The sequence below is a fragment of the Lepus europaeus genome, chromosome 16, assembly GCF_033115175.1.
Source record: "Lepus europaeus isolate LE1 chromosome 16, mLepTim1.pri, whole genome shotgun sequence".
Classification (NCBI taxonomy): Eukaryota; Metazoa; Chordata; class Mammalia; order Lagomorpha; family Leporidae; genus Lepus; species Lepus europaeus.
The window spans coordinates 7,739,029-7,765,623 of NC_084842.1; the positions used below are offsets into that span (position 1 = coordinate 7,739,029).

At 42.7% G+C, this 26,595-nt stretch overlaps 1 protein-coding gene across 2 annotated transcripts in view; it reads right to left on the bottom strand.

Annotated features, from left to right (window-relative positions):
* Window positions 1-6,936: 6,936 nt before the first annotated feature.
* The window catches only part of UNC5D (unc-5 netrin receptor D), a 564,017-nt gene continuing 544,358 nt past the window's right edge, over window positions 6,937-26,595 (bottom strand). For both annotated transcript variants that reach the window (XM_062213086.1, XM_062213085.1), the window contains 2 exons: window positions 23,966-24,144; window positions 6,937-7,141 (listed from right to left, as the gene is read on the bottom strand). In XM_062213086.1, coding sequence (XP_062069070.1) covers window positions 6,937-7,141; window positions 23,966-24,144 — 384 coding nt within the window. The remainder of the gene's footprint in view (window positions 7,142-23,965; window positions 24,145-26,595) is intronic.

Genomic DNA, 26,595 nt, shown 5'->3' on the forward strand with positions numbered 1-26,595 from the left:
AATTGATGCTATAAGTAGTACTCAAACAGTACTTTACACTTTGTGTTTCTGTGTGGGTGAAAACTGTTGAAATCTTTACTTAATATATACTAAATTGATATTCTGTATATAAAGATAATTGAAAATGAATCTTGATCTGAATGGAATGGGAGAGGGAGTGGGTGATGGGAGGGTTGCGGGTAGGAGGGAAGTTATGGGGGAGGGGAAGCCACTGTAATCCAAAAGCTGTACTTTGGAAATTTATATTTATTAAATAAAAGTTTAAAAAAACAGATGGGGAAAAAAAAAAAAACTAAATCAGAAGCCATCTTTGAGTAGATCACAGAGTTTAAATTGGCTCTGACCAGCTCTCTAAGTAGTTATTAAATTCTCAGGAGCTCACTGTATCTCTCTTTTTTTTTTTAAATATTTATTTACTTGAAAGGCAGAGTTACAGAGGGGCAGAGGCAGAGAGAGAGAAGTCTTCCATCCGCTGGTTCACTCCCCAAATGAGCATAGTGGCCAGAGGTGGGCCGACTGGAGCCAGGAGCTTCCTCCAGGTCCCCAGCATGGGCGCAGGGGCCCAAGGACTTGGGTTGTCTTCTACTGTCGAACTGGTGGAACATGTAGAATGGTGGAACTGCAGGCAGCGGCTTTACAAACTTTGCCACAATTCCAGCCCTAGCTCACTGCATCTTAAAAACCATTTAAAACAGATGCAGTAGGTCAGATGTATTTGAACTGTACAACATTGTACTTAATATTTTCAGAAATGGGCAGGAAATGTTCTAAGTAGCCTGTAAAAATGACTCATTGAAGGTAGAAAGTGAATGCTGTCCCAGTGATGGCATGGGTATAACTACCTCCAAGCATATAAAACCATGTCCCATGGAAGGTTGGGGGGCGGGGCTGGGGAGTGAATGTTAGAAGATAATCTCCTCTTTGCTTCCAGTAGTATCTTGCTGTCTCACTGTGTGGCCACAGTGAGAAATGATGTCCAATATGTTAACAGATAGAAATTGTCCTGGGGGAGAGGGGGGCACTGCACCTCTAGCAAGAATGTGGCAAGAGGTATGCCATAGGCTCTTCCTTGAGATTTCAAAGTTCCACTCGCAGAGCATCCTAAAATGTCAATAAAAGACTCTTTATTCATAAATAACCGATATGCAGTAATTGACGTCTGTACATTTATCTTGAAAAGTCCGTAACCATCCAGTTTTTGTTTTTGTTTTTTTTGCAAACTTACATAAAACATCCAAACCGTCCATTTTGTTCAATACAATATAACACAGCTGTTTGGCATTACCAAATATATATGTATATATATTTATAGATATGTACATGTGCTGAAAAAGAAGCCAGTGCAGCGTTCTCTAAGAAGTCCATTCGAGGATTTACTGTACAACATTCAGAATTTACATTGATAATACAAGGCACAAAAAGTGTGGTATGAAGCCAAGGCCATGCTTTCTTCACACTCTCTCCTCTGGCTTGCTCACTCCTTCAGCTTCATGTCAAATTAAGTGTTCAGCCCTGCTGTTGTGTCTTCTTTTTTGGCTTTGAACACATCAAATCAAAGTGGAGAGTGGTATGGGTTTGAGATATGAATCACTTGAAAAAACACCCCCCCACCACGCATCTTCCCAAAATAAACAGAACAAAATGAAATCTGTTTTTGAAATTCTTCCATATACAAAGTGGGGGGGGATGGGGTGGTGGTGGTTATACACTACTAAGTCTTTTGAGTTTGGGTCAAAAATGCTTATGGCTGCAATATTTTTAGGTCAAGACTTACTGGGTTGCATGTACCAATCAGAAACAGTTATGAAGAATATCTTCATATGTCTTTATTCCAGTTCAGCAAAGGAAAAAAAACCCATTGCCTGACCCCCAAAAAACAAAGACAAAAGAAACAAAAAAAAATTTGCCACAGTGCCTATTCTTCCCCGTCTTTTTAGGGAGAAGTGTTCAATGGGAGTGGCCCATGGATGCTAGGCTAAACCTTGGGGAGTGCTTCTGATGGGGTGTTTTCCCTTACCCTCTGCTGAGGCCTACATGGCTGCCTGCTGGTGATTTCCATCTCTATCATCAGAGCTCTCGACTGGAGCAGCATCAGAATTACCAGCTCTAGTGTCAGTGATGGGGTTGTAAGCATGATACTCTTCCAAACTCCCCTAGAATATCACCTCTCCTGTGATGATTCATCAGAACCACAGTTCAATCTCTACCCTAGAAAATTTTAAGGAAATTGTATAACTTGCTCGATTTTGGAATTTGTAGGCAAATAATGCTGGACGTAAGGGAAATACCTTAGGGTTAGTAAAAGTGGAGGCAAAGGGCATTTTCATTGTAATCGTGCCTTTTGTAAAAGAATTTTGACAGGTATTGCCATTCATGCAAAGAACATGTTACCAATTGTAGTAAATAACAATCTATTATTTGAAGCTATAACATTTGGGGAAGACCGACATACCCCATGCTGAACGGAATATCAGGAGTAGGGAAGGGAAGTTTAATCCTAATCCATGAAGCTTCCTGCCTTTTTAATCACTGGGTTCCGATGGAGTAGGTAGGTTCTGAGACATGAAGTTCCAATGTTCCTGTCTCAGGCCCACCTCATGAGGACATTCCGAATCCAAGATGTTCACAGCAAAAGGAAAAAGCAATGAGTAGCTGCTTCAAAAACCACAATTATTCTATATGAGTTAAAGTTCCTACTTCAGATCACAGCACTACACACTAGTGACTAACGGCCAGGTCTAATTCCCATCCCCTTCTCTCTCTCTTTTTGAAAAGTCAGAGCACACAGATGGCTATTTCAATATTGTCATCAACCCCAGAGCAGGGATGTGAGGAGTCCGCGGTAGACACTGGCTCTCCTAGAATTGCTTTTGCAAAAACACCACATGCTGTCAACACAGCCAAACAGCTTTGTAACCGCAGCTTTCGAAAGAGTTTGGAAAGGAAAAACACAAAATATGCAACACATCTAAGATTAGTAACATTTTCACTTTTGTGACATTTGACAAAATACATTTTTGCTTGTAGTTCAGGAAAATTCTATGCAGACAAAAACAGTGGAAACTACAGAAACGGTGGCCATTCAGCTTTTGGCTAAAGCATCAATTTTCAAATACAGCGCTAGGGCAACTAACACCAAAGGGCTAATAAGATTTTGTCACTATCTGTAGGCCAACATGTTGCACTCCCATTTGCTGTGGCTGTCACCTCCAGGCCAGGCAATGGGAGTTACTAAGGATTCAAACTCTGCAATGTTTCATGAGGAAACATAATGAAAATGGGCCACACAATGGGCCAGCCAGACAGGTTTCTCTTAGCTTCTTCTTGGCTCCTTTGGTCTCTACAGAGCTGGGACAAACCCTCTGAGAGAGCTTCACCACATTTGGTAGCTATGTCATTCAACAAATCTGCAGAGGGCAGAGACTAAGAAATTGAAGTGAAAATGACCAAAAAGGGGGAGAGGGGTGAGAAGCAAGTTAAAAGATGTTACAGTATTTTGAAATTCATAGGTAAGTTTGCCAGAAGTTAGGCAAGTGTAGAATACTACGAGAAACCAATTCTACCAGTTGAATATTCTACTTTTGCTTATCAATCCCTAGGTTGACAATTTTGGTCATCCAAAATTGCAATTAATTCAGCATTTTTAATCCAAAGAGAACCCTGGTTAAGCGATCTGACTTAATATTTCCTCTCAAAGTTAACTGAAAATAAAGGGACCGTGGCACGGGATAATACCTCTGCTGTTGAAGATAAAAAAAAATAAAAAGAGAAAAGTGCCCCTCTTTAAAAAGAACTGTGTCAATTCCTTTTCATCTCTTACAAAAAGGACAATAAAAATTTTGTGGGAGTACATCTGAGTTTTATGAGACTTCCTGCACGGGTAAATGAAGTTTGCATTTAAATCCATAGAGCGAGCTTCCTTTTGGCTTAAAGGATTTTAATGTAAACCCATAAGACTGCACAAGCCATGTTGTAAAGACTGTAAATTATCTTTATGATGCTTCAGTCTTGTGAAGCCGTGAAGTGAGCCATTTTGGCATAATTTTAAGTCATTTTTAAAGCATGACTATGTGACTTAAATTTCTTTGAGTATTGAAAGATTCAATGTTAAGTGGGATATTTTGTAAAAATTTTTAAGTAACCTGCCAAGCATTAAAGGTCACTTTTAATTTTTGCTTCATTTTTGCACTAAGACTTCCAAATTAAGTGCTTGTAATGACAAGCAACTCTCTTTCAACAAAAGACATGTGTGTTGACAGGCAAATATTGTAATACCACAAAGTTTTTAGGTCACTGTGCATAACCACAAGTTCAAGTGTGAGTTAAGTCTTTGATGTTCAGTCTCTATCTCCACCTTGGTCTTTAAGTCACAAACATGGGTTCTCTTTGAGACTATTGTTAAGTACTGCATAGTCTTGCCATACAATGACCATAGAATTTCATATATTTCATAAGAGAAATGTAAAAAAAGCTGCAAATGAGACTTAAAGATGAATTGGATTAAATGTTGGGCTGAAATTTGAGGTAAAATATGTCAATTTCTTTCTTTCCTTTGTTACTCTTTGTGATGAAATGTTTAAATGCATTTATAAAACCCAGGCCAGATATAAATCCTGGAAGGAAATCCTAGATATTCAGAGATTGACAATAATCTCATTTTAAAATAATCTTGATAGATCAGAGGGGAAATTATTTAAATTTTTCATTTTAAAAAGTATTAAAGTATCAAAGATCTAAAAAGGATCTGTGTGGAATCAATTAGAAGTGCAGAGAGAGAAAGGAGAGCATGGCTTAAAACAAAAAGCCTCTAAGATGGATATTAAAATATGATTCAATACATTTTATATAAACTATTATTCAACAGGTAACACAGATACCTTCTGCATACCGCTGATGCCAACTAATTCTAGTTTATTGTAAAGGATTGTCCATTGACTTCTAGCTCTTTCTCTTACAAACATTTTATCAGCCATGCCAAATGAGTTCCATTTCACTCTATTGTTCCTTATAAGTCGAATACCCTAGCAAAGGGGAGTTTTTCTGATCTAGACATGGTATTTTGAAAATATGCTTGACAGTTCTAAGTTGATGGGTTGTTCTATATAATAAGGCTTTGGATCCTGAGAAAAAGGAAGATGTTTTTGAATTACATGTGGCAAAGCCTTCTATCTGATACTGGGACTGTATCATACCACATGCTAGCTATAGAAAATGGCCAGCACATTCTAGAGTTCTTCAGTGCCCCAACCAGGGTATCATAAATTCAACCCATCTTTAAGTTTTTTCTTTTTTAACTTGGGTGAAGTTGCATAATTTTAACAAGTGATCTACAACAATATTTAAATTTATGGGATTTCCCACTGCCAAGCATTCTCCAGAGCCTCCATTCCCTGACTACTTTTATTCTATTCAAATATAGCCAACTTCTAAAGCAGCAGATGAGCTACTTTGGGATCAAATTAGATCTTTAATTTTGGTTGTCCTGATTGTGGACAGCCAACCAAGCCACCCACCAGAAGATGAACAGAACATATCTGTTTATCTAGTCTACCTGGACATTTTGCCAAAAATGACTTGAATAGGCTGAAAAGATACAGTGTTAAGATCAAAGTCACAAATTACCCGGATTTCAGCTCTCTATAATACAACTGCCTCTTATTTGGACAAAAAGAAGCATGAATTAGGATGGTTTCATAGAAAAAACATGATTGGTGAGGTTGAGCAGTCAGAGCTTGAGGGCTGCCTGAACAAAGCATGTGTTTTCTGGAATACTGTGGTAGAGGTATTACTCAGGTCTGTTACTTATCATTTAGAACATGGACTATCTGATAATTCCTCCAAAACACAAAAGAGGATGACCTATAGCCCTATGGAGAGATTTTATGATGACATAGTACCAAAAGGTTAGAAAATTTCAAGAACCCAGATTTAAAAGTACAGTAAATGTCTTAATTCCCTTAGAACAATAATGTTGGAGAACCAGAGAGACACTTGCCTCCTAGAATTTTGGCTTATTTGAGGCCTCTGACATCTGCATTTCATGTATTTCCTTGGACCTAGTTTGACCTCTCCTGCCTCTGAATATGTAATAAGTTGTGTTGTAATAGCATTCTGTAACTTGAGTGGCTTAGCTGGGAACAGAGATGGCTGTGTTTTTTGTTGAGTTAGAAGAAATAAATTTCCATAAGGAAAAGTGAAATGATGCTCCTTGAAAGCTCTCTACCATATTAGGGAAGAATGTGGGTAGCTCTGTCTCCAGGGGGAGAAATGAAGATGGGGTACACTACAAGAGCTAGTTGGTGGTCCATCTTCCCTCTTAATCTCATCTCCAGTACACATCTGGAATAGACAAGAAATTGGTGCTGGTGTGATATAGTCAGATCTAGATTCTATATGCCCTCCTTGACATCGTTGAAGTCCTACAAACAGGTTGGCAACTCTGTTTCACTTCTAAAAGTCAATTTTACAATGATTTCCAACATCACAGATGTCAGTTGGTAGAAAATGCTGACAACCTGGTAGCAGAATAAGCCGGCCTGTTGGGGCATATCATTAAAAACCTGTTTCAAAACATGCACTTAATCCACCTCTGCCTTCCCAGCTTTATAGTAGCTCGTCTTTTCCCACAGTTACTTCTATCTAGATATGCCCTCACTTTTATCTTTGCCACTCCAAACCCAAGGAGTGCACCCAGTGTTAACCCAAGTGTGGATTCAGAAGGGATAGAAGATCCCCCCCTTAGATCAACGGGAGCTTGTACCTTTCTCTGTTAATGTTTTCCCTACAAAAAATTCACTTTCTTCAACCAGGGAATCTCACAGATCGTAAAGGAAGCCTGAATTTCCCAGCCACTGGGCAAAAAGCTGCCTCTTTCTTTCCTCTTTAAAGCAAATGTCCCAAAGCTGGCCGTCACTCTGTCTCATGAGAGGAAGTGGACTAGAGTCCATTCTGCCTGCTGTAGTTGAAGTCGGCTTCATCAAGCTGGGATTCTGAAATGTTTGAGAGTTTCGTGTGTGTCCTCCCAATCTCTTCAAGGGCACAGGCCAGGGAGTCAAGGTCACCATCGTGCTGATGACGAGCTTCCCACAGGTTCAAAATGACAGCAGATGGGCTACTTTGTGTAGCAAAATAAGACAAATTCCTAGAGAGAGGTAAACAAAGAACAAAACAATGACTATACTGGAACTAGTGAAAATCACCATAAGGAACATAAAATTGAATTTTAATAGATATTATTAGTATAGGACTAGAATGCTACAATAACGCAGGGCTGGAGCACTTGGGTTTACAGCCCAGCTCTCAACTGAAACGGCACTTTGGTGTGTCATCAACAGCCTTATCCTCTATGTCATTTTTTAGTCTGGACCTTTCTTGGGGTAGTGGGTGTGTTCTTGATCATCCCCTTGAAATGCTCAATTTTATTAGGTCAAGGAATGGTGTAACTCACTGCTATTTTTTCAAAACATCTGCCCCTCCCCCACACTGGTAAACTGTCAACATTTGAGTTTTGATTTTTGATCTTTCCTTCCTCAGGGGGCTGATATACTCACTGAAGTTATCATCAACTGCTATGGGAGAGCATCTAGTTCTCCACCTCAGCTTTGTCCTTCCTCTCCATTCATACTACTTGTAATTAATCTATTACTTTACAACTTGAACCACAACAAAAGCCATATAGTTCCTCCAGACCCTGTCTCCAAATTGGCCATTAGGCTCTGCACTTTTTTCCCTCATTCATAAGACAACTACTTGTTTTCCATGCCTTCCTTGGTCTAGCCTCAATCTGGCTATGGCTACCTGACACTCATCTATGTCACTGAGAGATTAACAGAATTGAACATTTGGGACATTTTAATGGGCTAATAGCCCAAATAGCAAAGGATGACTTATCTATACACAAAGTTAACATGCATGGGACGGTTATTGCTCAATTTTAGTCTTAATGGGTGTACTATATATAGAATGATGGGATATAATGTATACAATCTGACCTGGGTAATACTTTGCTTCTTGCTTTGACTTCACTGGGAATGCCCACTTCCTCGCTTCACCCCACTTACTAAACTTGTATTCCTACAATGGTGGTTCAATTCTCATCTCCTCTTTCCTCAAAATGGTTTATGTCAGGGCCAGCATTGTGGTGTAGTGGGCAGAACCGCCACCTGAAGAGCCAGCATCCCATGAGGGTGCTGGTTCGAGTCCTATCTGCTCTACTTCCAATCCAGCTCCCTGGGTTAATTAATGTGCTGGGAAGGCAGTGGAGCACCTGCACCCACGTGGGTGACCTGGAAGAAGCTCCCGGCCCCCGCCCTGGCTGGTGCAGCCATTTGGGGAGCAAACCAACAGAACAAATAAGTTTTTTTAAAAAAATGAATTTTTAAAAGTTTGTCTCTTCTGAACTCTTTTACGCTTGTGCTTAAACTTTCATGTAAGTATAATGTTTATGTGAGAGTAGTTCGTAAAGCTCATAGAAAAAATGGAATTACAAATAAGTTTATTTGGAGGAAAGAATTTTAAACCCATACATGGATTTTTCATAATATGCATTTTCTATGAACTTCATGAAAAGTCCCATATGAATGAATTTCAAATTATTTTTGAACCAAAATAAATTTTTATTTCCATTTTAAATAAGCTTTTTTTAAAAAAAAAAAAAGTAGCCTCATGTGTTTGGTGTGTGTGTGTGTAAACTATGCCTTCCCAATTTGTCTACCTGAAGGGCAAAGATCATATCTAATAATTTTCTGGATCTGTCACAGCGCTTACTATAGTGCTATGACAGGTGTTTATTCAATATCCACCAGCTGAGTAATTGATTCCTTCTCCAGATGATAGGATATCTTGAGTGAAAACAATGGTAACCTTTTGGACAATAACTTTGTTATGATGAAGACAAAGACAACACAAAGGATTAAAGGTCAGTGTTTTTCATGGGGACTTTTTCAGTAAGGATAGAAATGTCATCTCAGATAATATTCTGATGAGATCAGATCTTCTGGAGGCAACCAAGAGTCTCCTGTTAGCTTTCAGCACATGAAGCATATACAGTCAGCCTGCTATGGGTTCCACACCCACAGAAGACTTGGGGGGAAAAAATGTATGAACACACACAATTTTTTTCCTTGCCATTATTCCCTAAACAATACATTATGACAACTTTTTGCATTGTGTTAAATATTTTGTAATCTGGGGGTGTTTTAAAGTATACAGGTGCATGAATGTAGGTTATTGCAAATACTGTGCACTGTATATGAGGGACATGTGCATTTGTGAATTTTGGTATGGGGGAGCGTCTTGGAATCAACCCCCACGGGCACCAAGGAACAAAGTAGATTCACGGGGAGCAGAGAGCAGGTGGAGAAGACCACAAGTTGGAAGGGCACATTACCATTCGCAAGCCCCACTCCCACCTAACATACCCCGCAATTCTCAGTGAATAAAGTGCTACTTTACTCAGACTCCTAAGAGACTGTGTATGGCCAGTTGGTTACCAAATATTCATAGCGAGGCCGGCGCCGCGGCTCAGTAGGCTAATCCTCCGCCTTGCGGCGCCGGCACACCAGGTTCTAGTCCCGGTCGGGGCACCGATCCTGTCCCGGTTGCCCCTCTTCCAGGCCAGCTCTCTGCTGTGGCCAGGGAGTGCAGTGGAGGATGGCCCAAGTGCTTGGGCCCTGCACCCCATGGGAGACCAGGAGAAGCACCTGGCTCCTGCCATCGGATCAGCGCAGTGCGCCGGCCGCAGCGCGCTACCGCGGCGGCCATTGGAGGGTGAACCAACGGCAAAAGGAAGACCTTTCTCTCTGTCTCTCTCTCTCACTGTCCACTCTGCCTGTCAAAAAAAAAAAAAAATATTCATAGCGAAAATATGGAAATACCACAAGCATTCATAGTTCCTACTATATATGAAACATTGAGAAAGGGAGACCAGCTTAAAAACATTCTCTTTAGCTTTAATTTCTTCTTTAGTCCTCTTCCCACCCCAATAATGATTATTCACTTCTACACTAATACACATGGCAAAGCAGTTCCTGCTTGAATGGTTGAAGGGATCCTGGCTCCTCTTGTTCAAGAACTTTGATGACTGACATTTCTTCATGACTATGTGGTCATATTTGTAGAGAAAGTGGCTCTGTCTCCCTGCAGAGGCCTCACAACTAAAGCCATGGCTGATACAGGAAAACTGAGAGACTGGGCTTGAATGGGCTCAGGGTAGCCTGTGCCAGTCTCTCTTCAGGTCCACTATGAGAATCGCGTGTTGCTGACACGTGTGAATACTTGCTTACGATCTCCACTGCTCTTTCATTGCGACAATAAAAGCAGCACTCTCATAATTTTAGTGAGCATTTATACTTCGTATTCATATTGAACAGCAATAGGTTTGTGTCCTGGGACTGGAATCTCTATGACGCTATGAAGCTAACAGTTGTACTCTAATCCACACCAGGAATTGAGAATGATTTCTGTAAAGGCCACATAGTAAATATATTTTTGGCTTTGGTGCCCACAAAGGGTCTCAGTTGTAGCTACTCCACTCTGCAAAAGCAGTGATAGAGAATATATTAGAATAGGGATGTGGCTATGTTCTAATAAATCTTTATTTAAACATCACTGAAATGTGTTTGCCACCATTTTCACATGTCTCATAATATTACTCTTCCTTTGATTTTTTTTTCTGACCATGTAAAAATGCAGTAGCTATTCTTTGCTATAAAACAGGAAGTGGTCTTATGTGGTCTGTAGGTCACTGTGCTGACCTCTGACCTTTTGCTGTCTTATAGCCCAACCTATATTTCCAAAGGCAATGACTATTTGTAAGAAAATTAGACTGAGCATCCTGCTTTGTGTTTGAATTTGAAACTCGGGAGTCCCTAGCTGGAGGGAAGGCCTGGGCATTGAAATACAATTAATTGATGAAACAGCTTCCGCCATTTTAAGTTCTTGTTACCCCTGCCTTCTTTCAAGAGGCCAGTTGAGTCTCCCACCCTATTGTTCCCATTGCACCCCCTGCATTCTTCCCCAGGTTTGGAAGCCAGCAGGCCAAACCTGAAGAACCTGTGTGGGGAAGCTCACCTCCCACTGCCCCCCACCTCCACTCCTAGTCCACCTAAGATATAAAAAGGCCCAGCCTACTGGGGTCTGAGCCCTCTGCCATGTCTGTGTGCATGCAGGCAGCTGGTTGACCTCTGCAAGTTCATTTTCCTTAAATAAATCTGACCCCATTCTGTCTCCTCTCTGTTCTGTGCCCTGTGTGAGGGGGCACACATCTACACCTCTTTTTCTTACAACAATGAAGCTTTAAGTGAGATACAAAGAATACCTTCTGAATACAGGGATGAATCCTTTGTCTCAACACAATATTACACACATTCACAAATCCCTGGGGGAGAAAGGGTATTAGTGGCTTGCCCGCCTGCCTGGAGGAAGAAGACCAGAATTGCGAAATCACTCCTGCCAGCCGGGTGATTCTGAAAAATCCTACAAATGGATTTGTGGAATAGATACCCAGGGCTAAAGAAAGCTAACTGATTTAAAGACCGGGATATAACTGTGGCTTGTCAGAGGGCCCTGAATGCCTTGCACTAAGTGCAATGCGCTCTCCAAGCAAGTTTTATATGGGTTCTTTGAGGTGACACATGCACACGCAGTAAGACTCATCAAAATTTCACACTCTTCTTTTTAGTGGATACACAGCAGCCTTATTAAAAATAATGCTTTCAGCTTTGTGATTAACAGACATCCTATGAGAGTACTTCAAAAGGTTTGGGGAAAACTGAAATGGGGTGGCTGGCATTGTGGTACCGTGGGTAAAGCCTCTGGATGGGATGCCAGCATCCTGTATGGGTGCTGGTCAGTGTCCGGCTGCTCTCCCTGCAGTCCAGCTCCCTGCTAATGGCCTGGGTAAAGTAGCAGAAGATGCCCCAAGTGCACGGGCAGCTGCCACCCACGTGGAGACCTAGGTAAAGCTCCAGGCTTTGGCCTGGCTGTTGTGGCCATCTGGAGAGTGAACCATCCAGATGGAAGATGTCCCTGTCTCTCCTTTTCTCTCGGAGTTTGAAAATAAATAAATCTTTAAAACAAACGATAACTTCATTGGGCACAAAGAAATTTTGAAATCAATTCTTATATGTGTTATGAAAAACTATGCATAGAATTCAAAATTTTTTTCACCCAAATGAATTAAGATTTATTTATTTGAAAGAGTTAGAGAGGGAAAGACAGATCTGCCATCTGCTGGTTCACTCCTCCAGAGAGCTTCAGTGGCCAGTGTGGGCCAGGCTGAAGCCAGGAGCCAGGAGCTTCTTCCTGGTCTCCCATGTGAATGGCAGGGGCCCAAGTACTTGGGTCATCTGCTGCTGCTTATCCTAGGTCATTAGCAGGAAGCTGGATTGGAAGAAGAGTAGCTGGGACCAAACCGGCACCCATATAGGATAGCATAACAGGTGAGGGCTTCACCCACTATGCCACAATGCCAGCCTTCAAAATAAACTTTAAATTCCACTGTCCACAAACTTTTTGAAGTATTCTTATATTGCACAACATTTACATGGCTGGGACAGAATATGAAAAATACCCTAAAATTGTAATGCGATAGGTACTTCCTTAATGATAGTTATTTTCCTACGTGAGTATACAAAATTGAAACTGAGCCCCGAAATGGTGCCTTGAATGCAGATGCCAGGCCCCAGTCTCCTAGCCACATGCACCCCAGGCCCCCCAAGCTTAACTCACTGAACTGAAGGAGTAGTATACCTGGCCCTTTTAAGATTCTAATTGCTGAACTTGTGAGGTCACCTGTTTCTCCAACACCTGGCAGCCAGTATTGCCTCATAGGATTTCAATTAGGGGAATTCCTCGCCCAGGGAAGAAAGCCCTGAAGCCCACTTGGCCATCATAAATATCCCTTAAAGAATATCACAGTGCCGACCAACCAGCAACCTGGACGTGAGCTGAACACGTAACCAACCAGGTAGCCACCATGATTCCAAACAACTCCTTACTGGCTGAGGGCCAACATGCAGCTGCCTCTATCCTTTGTTCTTCATCTTGTCTCCCCCTTCCTTGTAGCCCCCTTTAAAAGCTCCACAACATCTTCATCCAGGATGGTGGTAGTTCCTGACTCAGGGGTCCGACACCTCTTCATCTGCTGACAGATTAAACTTTCCTTTCCCCTCATTATTCTGAGTTGGCTTCAGGGACAGAAACTGAGCTTCATGGTGTTTTGAAGATTGCTATGCCATACCACCCCTCTGAAATAATTCTGATCCATATCTTTGTGACCTATTTTCCTTCCAAATAATGCTGCTGCATTTGAGTACTAGCGGTAAATGCACACACAAAACAGGGAACATTGTTAATACCGCAAAATAGCACTCACCATTTCCTTAGCGTCTTTGACTTGTCGTTGTTTGAGATGAATACAGAATGCTAGCAAAAACAGTAATCCTGAATATCAGGGCAGATGCTTGAAAAAATTATTTTTGAAAATTTTAAAGAAATGAATGTATATTATGCCCATCTTAAATGCTTCAAACATTGCTACGCACTGAATTTCACTCTTTTGTCATGATCTTTTTCAATTCTGGTCAACAGATAATGTGGAAGAGATTTTTTATGGTATCATAAATATGCAATAGTCTAGGCAGATGAGCTATCTCCGTATTGTAACCTTTTCCTTTGGAATCATTCTGTCTTCAATTCATCTGCTGTAAACCCTACAGACTGAAGGACATCATCCTTTCCTTGAGATCTCTGAACGAGTACACACCGATGAACGCTTCTGCTCAGGCAGCTGATTCATTTATCCATGTAAGTTCACTGAGGATGAAAAGTTTATCAAATTTTTGTTTCATGGTTTCCTTTCTATACACCTGAATTCCTGGGGGTATAATTTATTACCATGACGAATTTCATCTGTCAGAGATTTCCCTCTCTCCATAGCCTGGCCCCAATTAAAATCCCATACTTCACGTGGAAGCCAGGGACCAACTGGAGATGTGTATCTTCACCTATTTCACTGGCTAGACACAGGCCGACACACAATGGTGTATGTAGGTCAAAAGCCAAATCCTTATCTAGAATCTCAGTTTTCCAAATATATCTTCAAACTAATAGATTTATTTAAAGATTTTCTTTTCTTTTGGTGGCATAAAGTCAGTAGAGATGGGAGAAACCGCAGGATCAGGATAAAATTTGCTACAGAAGGTCTTCATAAATCATTGCAACAAGGGCTAATGTTGGGGACAGTGGCTAGAGATGCCACCCTTCCTTCAGTGCTGTGAAAGCTTGCAGGTTTTCCAGAATCCCTGCAGTATTCAAATGCAAATGCCTCCGGGACCCAGTGCTTCTAAATCCTCCATCAGTTAAGGAAGAGATTAGATAACAGTAATGGAGAGAGAGGCACATGTCGGAGGCTCTATCTTTGCCCTGGGGAAAGATCCAGAAGGGCTACCAAGGGCACACAGCACTGACAAGCAGCCTAGGAGAGACTGCCTTTCATTCGAAATTCCAGATAACAAAGTGCTTCTTTCAGCTACTGAAAACCCTGCTACCAGGGGGCCAATAAACCTATTTGCAAGCTGTAAACTCTTCCTGTGACTAATTGTGAGAATATATTTTATCCTAAAATGTAGCAGAGGATCACTTTGGAGCTGCAGCCTAACATCATGAGCAAATATGACACTCCACACCAGGAATGGGCAGTCCTTTCATCAGAATTTAGCCCTTGTATCTGTAATGCCAGGGCCAATGGCTTTGTGTGTTTAGATCAGATATCTAACATGACTTTCTTTAACCTTGAAAAAGAATATTTTAAAATTATTTTCTTTTTGGGTAATCAGTATAAAAAAATTTGAAAATTCACTTAAGCTACCAGTAAGAAGTATCATTCTAAGAACAGTGTCTGATCTTTCTGTACTGTACCAAATAGGGAATTGAAACATAGTCACAATACAAAAATATTAATATCTTTGGTATCATCTTAATTGTCTCATTTAATGAAAGCCTCTTATGTGACCAAAACCAGCCCTCCATAAGGTTCTCTAGAGGCAAATAGAAAAGCTATTCATACTGAAAAGTAGGAAGTGGACACACTATAAACATTTGGCCAATGCGACACAGGCAGCCTTCAGGACAAAACAAGTGCGGTGAAAAAAAAAGGGGTGGGGGTAGGGGAAGGCAGGAGATAAGAATTGTCATTGAACTGCCAGTGCCCCCTAGGGATCCCCAAGGGAAGGAAGGCAGGATGACAGAACCCAAAAGGAAAAGATGCTGCAGGCAACTGAGTGCATGCTGGGTTCTATTCCCCTTTGCTCAGAGAGAGGTACCTGAATTATTGCAGGTAAATGAGTGGCAATACACTCCTCTCATAGTTACCCTTTTGCCATGTCCACTTGGCTGGTAATTGAAGGTAATAAATAAGAAGGGCTTGCTCTTTGGGTAATGTACAAGCATGATCCAAAGAGGTGTTTTTTTTTTTTTTTAAGAGTTAAAAAGTTTATTTTGCTGCAAAAAAACTTTTGAAGTCAATGCATTATTTTTGCACATGATATATTTTACATATAATAGGAAAACTTTTTTTGCACCAAAATAAATTTATACTTTTAATTGCATTTTAAGTACCTTCCTGTGAAAACCTTGGAACCTGGACTATTGCCTGTGAGTTACCAAAAGAGAGCAAAGCAAGTTGTAGTCCGTTTTTAATTCCCCAGTTTCATTCCTGTGGCAATTGCTCATGATGGGAAATGAAAAAGGCAAGGGAAACTACTAAATCTCTGCTTTTCATTGTACTGGGAAAGAATTGAAATTAAACAAGTTTCCTCTTTGAGAATCTTGAAACCTTTTTGAGGATCTCGAGGATGAAAAAGAAGTGGCGACCTTTGACTCTATGAGAAAAGACTGCTCTGCTGATCCCAAAGGAGGAAAGAGTGAAATATTTATTTACACCCTTCACTTTGTTTTTAATGTTTTCACTAAATTTTTTAAAAGCTATGCTTATGTATTTGAAAGGGAAAGTCACCGAGAGTTTGATCTTCCATCGATTGGTTCACACTCCAAATGGTCACAACAGCTAGGTCTGGACCAGGTCAAAGCCAAGAGCAGGAACTCCACAGGAGTCGCCCACATGAGTGGGAGGGGCCAGAGTACTCAGGCCATCATCCACTGCCTACCCAGTGCATTGGTAGGAAGTTGGAGTAGACGCAGAGCAGCTGGGACTAGAACCTGTGCCCCAGTATGGGCTGCCAGTCACATAAGCTGCAGCTTAACCTGCTGCGTCACAACTCTGGCTCCTACGTACCTCAGCTTGTAATAACTCAACATGTGTTTTGATAAAACATCACAAACAACTGAAACACTGAAAGGGTGCGCTAATGAATTAGGTAAAGTCAGTCTTACGCTATTTTAAATTATGATAACGACATACTGATATTGTTAGGTTTTTAGTACTGTGTGAGATAGCAGCAAGAAGGGGATCATTTAGGCTCTAATTGAGCTTTGGAATGTCCATCTTTTCTGAAAGCTACATTAGCCTGCAGGAGGGCAACCTATTCCTTCAAAAACCAGCACAAACTCACTCACAGCCTGGAAAAAATATGACACCCCTTACACCATCTCCTGGAGCCACCAGTGGGCATGTTAGTTCTCTTGGAGGAATATAAAAAGCTGCTTTCCACATTGCCTTGAGGACGGACACCTGCCCCTTATAAACTGCATACAGCTTGTTCATGGTTAAACGTGTCCCAGGGCTATCTCTCTGCAGCTTCGTTTTAGCGAGCAGTTTCATGAGTCATTGACTTTGGCAGAATGAAGCCCCGACACCCACCTCTTTGCTGTGCTGTGGCCTTCTGGCTTCCCCGAAAGGGCTTCTCAGATTTGAGGCTGCCTAAGTCCACTGGGCCAGAACCAGAAAATCTGATTTAGGCTCCAACATATTTTGCCTCCAAGGGCCTATGTAATGCTACGGCCCTATGTGTTAATTCTTGGAAGAGTCTTGAAAATTCCTTTCTTGGAAATGGCAGCTCTATACCCGGTCTCATTGTTTCAAGGTTATGGTGTATTTTTGAGCCCCCTAGGCTATAGAACCAGGAAAGCTTAGTTGGATGTAATCATAGTAAAGGAACAAAATGAAGCAGACTTTGTCTTTCTGTAGCCACTCCTGTCCCTCTCTTCCACCCTCCTTCCTTCACCCCTCAAACCTGGCTCAGGTGATATGAGACAGGCAGGCAGCAAGGTAGGATCTACTGACCTGGAGAAACCTGCAAGCCACAAGCCCTGCCCCATGGGGTAGTTCTATACTACCTGTCACTCAGAACACCTCCTTTCCCAGGATGCATCTGTGCTTCATCTGGGACCTGGAGGGAAAGTGCCTTGGAAGTATGGATATTGAGCTCCACATGGAATGTTACAGAGGCATCAGAAAACTCCCAGGTGGCTTTACACCTGGAAAGGCACTCCCTGTGACTTCATAAAGAAGGCCAGCAATGCAGGTGCTGGGGTGCTCGTCCTACTTCCTCACCCTTTTCTCCTTCTGGGCCCACTGTCCACTCATGCTGGGTCTCTTTCTGTGTGGGTCAACCTGCGCTCGTGTGTGTCTGTGTGTGTGTGTGTGATCACTTTCTCCCCTTTTGAGTTAATTCCTTTCAATATGTCAGTACCTAGCATTGCTGTCTTGGTGCACGACGAGATCCTGGAATACAAATATGTATACCCCACTCCCCCACAGCACAGGGACTGTCCCAAGTGCAGTGGATGCTGACTGGTTATTTGGAGATAGATTAAGGTACTACCTCACAGCCTTCCTTTGACCTTTCCCACGGCCCTCTGCCTACTCACTATTCCCTCGTATCCCATTAAGAGGGTGGACAGGAAAGAGAAGGCAGGATCTCGGTGTGAGAATGTGTGGGAAACAAGTTGTTACAGGGGCCAGCGCTGCAGCGCAGCGGGTTAACGCCCTGGCCTGAAGTGCCGGCACCCTATAGGGTGCTGGTTCTTGTCCTGGCTGCTCCTCTTCGGATCCAACTCTCTGCTATGGCCTGGGATAGCAGAAGCTGGTCCAAGTCATTGGGCCCCAGCACCCACGTGGGAGACCTGGAAGAGGCTCCTGACTCCTGGCTTCGGATCAGCTCAGCTCTGGCCTTGCGGCCATCTGGGCAGTGAACCGTTGGATGGAAGACCTCACTCTCTCTCTCTCTGCCTCTCCTCTCTCTGTGTAACTCTGAGTTTCAAATAAATAAATCTTTTTTTAGAAAAAAAAAAAAAGTTGCTACAGCACAGCTCATCAGCCACGAGCTGGACAAGTTTGGTTTCTTCAGACTTTGCATCATCACCCCTTAGCCCTCCTGTCTGAAATACAGTTGAACTCTTCTAATTAGCTGACTGGTAAGCAGTGCGTTTCCCTGGCAGTGCTCACACATTCGGGAGGGCCTTGGGAAAGACTTAAGATGTCATGGATCTGCTACTCCCTGTTTTGGAATCTTTTCTTCCATTCTGGCTTCCCCTCTACTCATCCGCCCATAGCCTCTGCTTCTGTTCCCATAGCAACTTGGTCAAGCTGGCTGTGTTCTCACGGAGGGCCTGGAATTGGGAGGCCTTATGCAAGAATGATCTAACCATGGAGCCCCGAGTACTGCCCAAAATCCAAGGGGCAAGACAGAATGTCCCCACAGCATCTGTAGCCAGTTTTAAGACTAACTTTCAAAATCCCCTGATGCTTTCTTATATTAATTATATTAGAAGAGAAGTTGTTAGGGCCAAGTACACTATTATTTGCAAGATCCCATATCATTCATTCATGAAACAGCTATTGAATTTCCTCTAGGTAGATGGTCCTTATTGAGGAAGGTTTAACCACAATTTAAAAATCTTAATTCATAAAAAGGGATCAGCTTTGTGGCACAGCAAGCTAAACTACTGCCTACAACGCTAGCATCCCATACAAGCACCAGTTCCAGTCCTGGCTGCTCTGCTTTGGGTCCAGCTCTCTGCTAATGCACCTAGGAAAGCAGCAGAGGATGGCCCGCATGCTTGGACCCCTGCCTTCCACATGGAAGACCTGGATGGAGTTCCTGGCTCCTGGTTTTGGCCTGGCCCATCCATTGCCATTTGGGGAGTGAACCAGCAGATGGAAGCACATGCTGTCTCTAACTTTTCCTTAAATAATCTTTTATGGGAAGTATAAAAACACAAAGCATTATGAAAGTTTAGATGGGGCAACTACTTGTTTTGTCATTAGTTTGATGTTATTTAAGTCCTTGACCCCACTCTGCCACCACCTACCTCTGCAGGATCAATTCCTTAATTCTCATCCAGTCCACCTGCCAATCGCTGTAGCCAAGAACATTTAAGTGGAGAATTACTGCGGCAGAGTTTACAAAATAACTGAGCCATCTCCGCTTTGAAATGCAGCAAGTGTGGACTCTGAGTAACAGTGTCTATAATTGCAACTGCTATCTACCACACTCTTTGCCAAACCGTGATCCATATGCCAGGCGAGCTTCAGGGCCACCTGTGTTGCCAGCCTCATAGCACACACCAATGACAGTTCTCGCACTCTGAGGGATGGCTAAATCTTTCATTTCAGGCTCCTTGTCTTTCCTATTTAGATCTAAGTAGACATTTGCTTGGGAAAAAGGCAGATTATCACCAGCGGTATTTGCATTTACAAAGAGGACGGGAAGAGAACATTTCCTCTGGCAATGAAATAAAAGCAAATGTTTTCTTCCACTCCCTTCAGCAAACTCTACATGATTCGAGAGCTGTTGCTTTGGTTGCTTTTTAACACTTTGGGAAATTGAAAGCCGGATGGAGGGTGCGTGGTGGAAGAGTCACATAAAAGTGCTGTCACAAGATCAAGTGAGGTGAATTCTCTGAATAGAAAGACTGGGTTTTGTTTGGTGGATGAAATCCCAAGCTATGGAATAGCTTTTGTACCCAATAATAATGGCTTATTGGCAATTTTAGATTTCTGCATTTTAAATAGTTCCACACATTATCTGCAACTGTAGGGTTATCCAAGGGGAAGTCGTGATGGATAACACTCTTTTCTACACATTTATTTATTGGGGCTGATGTCGTGGCACAGTGGGTTAAGCTGCTTCTTGCCATGCTGCATCCCACATAGGAGTGACAGTTCGAGTCCTAGCTGCTGTGTTTCTCACCCGGCTTCCATGATACTGTACCTGAGAAGGCAGTGGAGGTTGGCCAAAGCATTTGGGTCCCTGCCGTCCGCTTGGGAGGCCAGTATGGAGTCCTTGGCTCCCGGCTTGTGGTGACCCAGATCTGGCTATTTCAGGCATTTGAAGAGTAAACCAGCAGATGCATTTCCTCTTTATTTGTCTCTCCCTCTCTGCCAGTCTGCCTTTCAAATAAATAAATCTTTTAAAAATAGCTTTAGGGCCTGGTGCTGTGGTATAGTAGGCTAAGCCTCTGCCTGTGGCACCAGTATCCCATATGAGCACTGATTTGAGTCCTGGCTGCTCCACTTCTTATCCAGCTTCCCTCTGATGAGCTGGGAAAGCAGCAGAGGATGGCCTAAGAGCTTGGGCCCTTAGGGGACCTGGAAGAGGCTCCTGGCTTCGGATCAGCCCAGCTCTGGCCATTGTGGTTATTTGGAGAGTGAACCAGCAGATGGAAGCCTTTTCTCTCTGTCTCTCCCTCTGTCTATCAACTCTACCCCTCAAATAAATAAATCTTTAAAAAAAGCCAGCAAACTTCCTGCGGTGGGCCAGATGTGGGTCAGAGCCAGTTTTTATAAATGAAGTTTATTAGCACACAGTCACACCTGTTTCTTTATGTATTTGCTCTGCTTTCAATAGTTGCTGAGTCATTGCAACTGTTCCCATCTGTCTCCTATCTGGTCCTTTATAGAGAAAAGTCTGCTGAGCCCGCATTTAAATCATTCTCAGTCCATCCTGTGACTACTTTTGGAGTAACACTAGAGAACAAAGAGGAGGTTCAGCGATGCCCCTGACTGCAACTGACTGCTTTAACTCTCAGACGTTCTATGGGGGTGGATTACATGTATTTACACTACTCGGGTATCCAGCGTGGAAATGCCACCACAACCATACTGGCTATGAGGGGCCTTCAGAAAGTACCGGGTGGGCCAGGTGTTTTGCACAGTGGTTAAGTCTTTGCTAGGGATGCCTGCATCCCATGTTGCAGTTCTTGGTTCAAGTCCTGACTGCCCCACTTCTGATCTAGCTTCCTGCTAATGTGCACCATTGGAAACAGCAGGTGATGACACAAGGACTTGGGCCCCTGCCACCTACATGGGAGACTTGAAGGGAATTCCTGGTTCCTGGCTTTGGTCTGAGTGAGACTCAGTCACAAGCTTGTAAGCATTTGGAGAGTGAACCGGGGGATAGAAGGTTTCCCTGTCTCTGACTTTCTAGTAAGATAAGGATGCATGAAAATACATATTATGATTTAAGAAATGCTATGCATGGATTGCAATTTTTTTTGTACCAAAATTTATTTTGAAATCTAACTTTTCGAAGATTCCTTGCATATAATTATGACTTAAAGATAGAAGTGGAAATCTGTATTCATGGTACCTTAATCTTAATTGTAGTGCTAATTATGTTACTAACTAACACTTCTGGAGAATCTGCATAGTCTGGTCACTGTTCTAGAAAGTTTCCATAAAATATTGTTTAAATATTCCTGATGTTAAGGAAACTTATGCTTCCCTGGAGATGGAGTCTTGGGGGGAAAACAAACGAACAGGTATATCAAGGATTCAAGATTTATGACCCCGACCCTGGAGGTCATACTCATTACATTGCTGCTCATTACTCCCCAGACACAATGGCTGTTAAGCTCAGCTCCTAGCTTGAAGTGAACCTTCCTCTGTGCATGGTCAGGGACTCATGCCTTTAGAGACATTCTCTGGAGTTCTCTTATGGATACTGTAAATGTGAAACAATAAGGAACAAGGTGGGAGTACATACACCCTCATTCAGCAAATTAAAGACAGAATCCCAAGGTATGAAATATTTTTGGGCAAATTTTTTTGAAATTGTAGCTTAAAAATCATAAACTTCCATAGCCAGAATAGAGGATTAATATAGTTCAAAGTCTATGAATTGCATTGTAGAAAAAGAAGCATCAGATGGTAGCTAATTTGTTTAGGTAGATGGGAATGATAGCAGAATTAGGGCTATCGACCAGATCTGCTGAGTCCTTGCACAATGCATCCATCCACCTCTCTCTCTCTCTCTCTCCCCCTCCCACTCCCCCCCCCCGCCCCCGTAACTAGCCAGAGCATCAGAGAGGATATATCTTCCAATGACTGGTTAACTCTCTGAAAGGCCCCAATAGCAAGGGCTGAGCTAGGCTGGAGCCAGGAGCCAGGAATTCCATCTTGATCTCCCATATGTGTAACAGGGGCCCAAGTACTTGAGCCATCTCCATTTGCCTTCTCAATTGCATTAGCAGGAAGCTGAATGGAAAATGGAATAGCCAGGACTTGAATCTGCACTCAAATATGGGATGCCAGTGTCGTAGGCAGTGTCAAAGGCAGCTGTGCCACAATGCCTACCCTCCAATTTTTTTTTTTAAACCAAGTCATGGGCTAGTTGTCCATTCCTGTCCCCATGTTGATGACAGTGCTCTTAACCTAGTCATGATTTTCATAGGTTGAATACAAGATATTTTCATCCTTTGGCAAATTTTCTGGGAAATACTCATACATTTTTCTCTCTCATTTTCAAGACACTATCTATCATTTTGATAGGGACTGCCTATCTCTTTAAGTTCAGTATTCTCTGGTGGGAAGGCCTGCTTGTCTTGTCTTCTCTAAGCCTGAATGCTTTCTACTAGGGTCCTTCATTCTTGGATTCTGGATGCCTTTGGAAACAGGAAGTAGTATTCTATCCTTTCTTGCCAGTCGTCCCTTTCAGAAAAGACAGACTTGGGTAAGATGTCTGTGACAATAAAGAACACAAAATGGAAATGACAGAGCAAACCCAACACTAAGAAAATGAAGCTTTGCCTCAAAAGAAAAAGGAAGTAAGACAGTTCTGGCAGACTTGTTCTTTTTTTCTATTCATTCTGGGGTATGCGGGGGGGCTTAGGGAGAGGAGACTTCCTTTGTCAGTGCCTTCTCCTGAGAGTTACCCATCCAGCTGAGCCAAAAGCTAGGTGCATTGCTATGATGAACATCACCTCAGCCCCTTCTCATTGATTGTGAGTCTCTCAGTTCCACTCTGAACTCCACTACCCTGCTAGCTCATCAGTGAGGAACGTCTGCATTCATAATACCTTTTTGCTTCTCTAATGTCCTCTGTCTTCATACCCTTTTGTTATCCTACAGCTTCCTTTGTTGTGCTCAGCCTGGAACCACGCCCCCATCCAGTGCCTTGAATGCAGATGGGAGAGAGATCTCTCAGCCTTGCTCCCTCTGCCTTACCTCCCTGAATTCAGGGAGTGGTATTGCCAATCACCAGACTCATGAGGTCATTTGCTTCTCCAAAGAAAACACACTGGTGGCCAGTATTGTCTCAAGGGGTTCTGTGAGGGGGAATTCCAGGTCTGGGGCAGGAGACAGCTACCATCAGGCTGATGGAAGCCAACCTGGCCATCATACCAGTACAGCATTCTGTTGTTGCCTCAAGGCTGGACTGCTGGTTTCCCTCTTGCCCATAACCTAAGCACACATTGTCTGGTTCCTCATCTCAACTCCTTTTGCAAACAGCCAGGGCATGAAACAGTCATAAGTCTCCACTGGGGTAATGAAATGGGACCACAAACAAGGTCAGGCTTTTCTGTGACACCCCCAAAAGGCAGAGTGGGATGTCAGTGTCACATCTCGTCCTTTTCCCACTTATTAGTGGGACCACATAGGAAACATAGCCAGTGATATCCATAAAGATGGCAAGGGCTGGAGACCACGTAGTTGCCCCCAGGACACCTTGGTTTTGAAGGCTGTTAAAGGAACATGGTTTATTCAGAAATTGCCCCCAATTACCTGTTGATGCTGTTCTTCTGTGCTAACATCTGCCAGTCCTTGCCTTTGGCATTGGGGGTATCAAATGTAGCACAAATCCTCTGTCTGATGGAGTAGGGGATTTTGAAGGCTTTGGGGCCAGTCTGTGCAGGGAAAGTGCTGTCCTCTTGTGCAAAGAAAGTGATGGTTTCTCTTTCACTCTACAAAGAAAGCAAGGAAAGCATGATCACATACAACTGAAAGTATCACCGATCAACACTCTTCTCCACGTGTGAAAATCTGCATTAACACACATGCACGCGGTGGCTGCCTGTTGTGATGTGCTATATAAAGTATTTTGACAAGCTTCTTTTCCTCATGAAATAGTAAGGAGCTTCTCTAGTGGTCTAATAAATCCTGCTAGAGATTTACAGCAGCCTCTTCCACTCAGGGCAGTTACAGTCACAAGCTTCCAACATCCAAAGATCTGGCAGGGGAGAGCAGAATTCGCTCCTTTGCTTGTGGCTCTCAGGATAGAACTAGAATGGTGGGAAGAAGCAAGCAGATGACATGTTTTAGTCAAGTATAAGGAGTGACTCTCTAACAGACATTGATGACCAAAGGTGAACAGGTGCTGGAGGAGCTGGCTGGGAAGCACCTTTCAGGTACAGCTACAAAGGAGAACCGCTTCTGTGTTGATCACAGAAAGTTCGCTGTAACCCCCAGTCTTAAAGTCATGTGATTCGATGATAAATACTTCGGCTTCGTTTCTGAATTATATTATTTTGGTGCAGAGGAGCCAGCCAGGAGTTAGAGACAACATCTAAACCAGCATGTGCAGAGGGGTAGCCTGGGGGCGTCTCATGCTGTGTGCTCACCGTGCTCCTACTTTACAGCTGTCCAAGGAGGACTTGCTATTCCAGTGCATTGCAGCAATTAGATTGTCCTCTGCAATGCAGAAGCCCATGGAAATGTGGGGGACTACAGAGGGTGCTGAGCTGATATATACTACTGGAGGTTTAAGGATGTGAAATTGCTGCTTGAATCACTCTCATGGACTGTGCTGATGCGATGGCCTCCAGTCAGTGAACTCTGAATTGAGAGGGAGAGCTTCCGCAGTCAGCCTGACCTAGGCAGGGAATTCCCTAAAGAGAGGGAAGAGGTAGCTCTTATCTGGAAGCATCTCTTCTATGGGCCTGGAAAAAAAAAAACATGTTGGGAATTTCCTTTGTGTTTTCTTTAAAATGTATTTATTTATTTGAAAAGCAGAGTAGAGAGAGAAAGAAGGAAGTCTTTTACTCTCCAAATGGCCGCAGTGACTGAGGCTGGGCCAGGCTGAAGCCAGGAGCCTGGAACTCTATCTGGGACTCCCACATGGGTGGCAGGGGTCCAAGAACTTGGGCCATCTTCTGCATCAGCAAGAAACTGCATTGGAAGTGGAGTAGCTGGGACTCAAACCAGAGCTCATGAGATGCTGGCTTTGGGAATGGCAACTTAACCTATTGTACCACAATGCTGACTATAAGGGGGGACATGTAGCTAGGAGCTGAGAGAGAACCCTTGGTTTACAGCCAGCAAGAAAGTGGGGACTTGAATCTCATAGCCGTGAGAAACTGAACTATGCCAATATTCTGAATAAAGTTAGAAAAAGATCCTAAGCTCCACATGAGAACATGTCCTTGATTTTGACCTTGTGAGACCTTGATTAGAGAACCCAGTTATGCAATGTCTGGTTGTCTGACTAGCCAAAAGCAGTGAGATGATACATGGCTGCTGTTTTATGCTGCTGGATTTGTGATATGTTGTTACACAGCAAAAGAAAACTAACATGAAGGAGCTTCAAAAAGTTCATGGAAAATAGTTAAAGAAGATGAACTTCCAGGAAGGTCTCCTTCACATTAGGAACCTACCTACATCCTCCTGTGGGTCAACACACGCCTTCCTGAGCTACCTTGCAACCCGCCCTGATCAGCACATGGCTTCCTGCTGTGGTAGTGCCCATTCGCAGCCCAGTGCCCAGGCTCACGCGACTAGAGGCCATCAGACATGCTGAGTGTTACTTCAGCCATCTGTCAGTTGAGGAAGCTGGCTAATGCATAGATTTTATTATTGACAGTGCTGTCTATCTTTCCATAACCATTTAACACAATTCCATTTTGAGGGTTTGTTGTGGAAATGCAATGTCTTTTCAAAAATTTAAATACGAGACATATTTATGAGGCACAATGTGATGATTCAATACAATGATTCAATGGCTGGTGATTAATTCAGGTGAATAAGCATTTCTATCTAGAGTTTTTGATTAATGCCGAACAATCAAATATATCTATGGGGCACAGCATGACATTTATCAAATCATAGCAATCAACATTTCCCTCTTCCTGTCATCGCTCTATGCTTAGAAGCCTTTAAAGCCCATCTCCTCTAACCATTCATCAAATAGGTAATCGTTTATTGCACACTACAAGGGAACACAATGCCTTAACCCAGCATTTCCAGAGGATATGCCAGAAGATGCCCTGAGAAAGAGCAGCCTCATGGTCAAATATATTTGAGAAATGTTGCTTATTATAATCTTTTCTTGGAAACTCTATGTGTTATATCAAGTGGTTCTACTTTTGGTTTTAGGTTCTTCAAAAAAAATATTTTCATTTTATCTGAAAGGCAGAGAG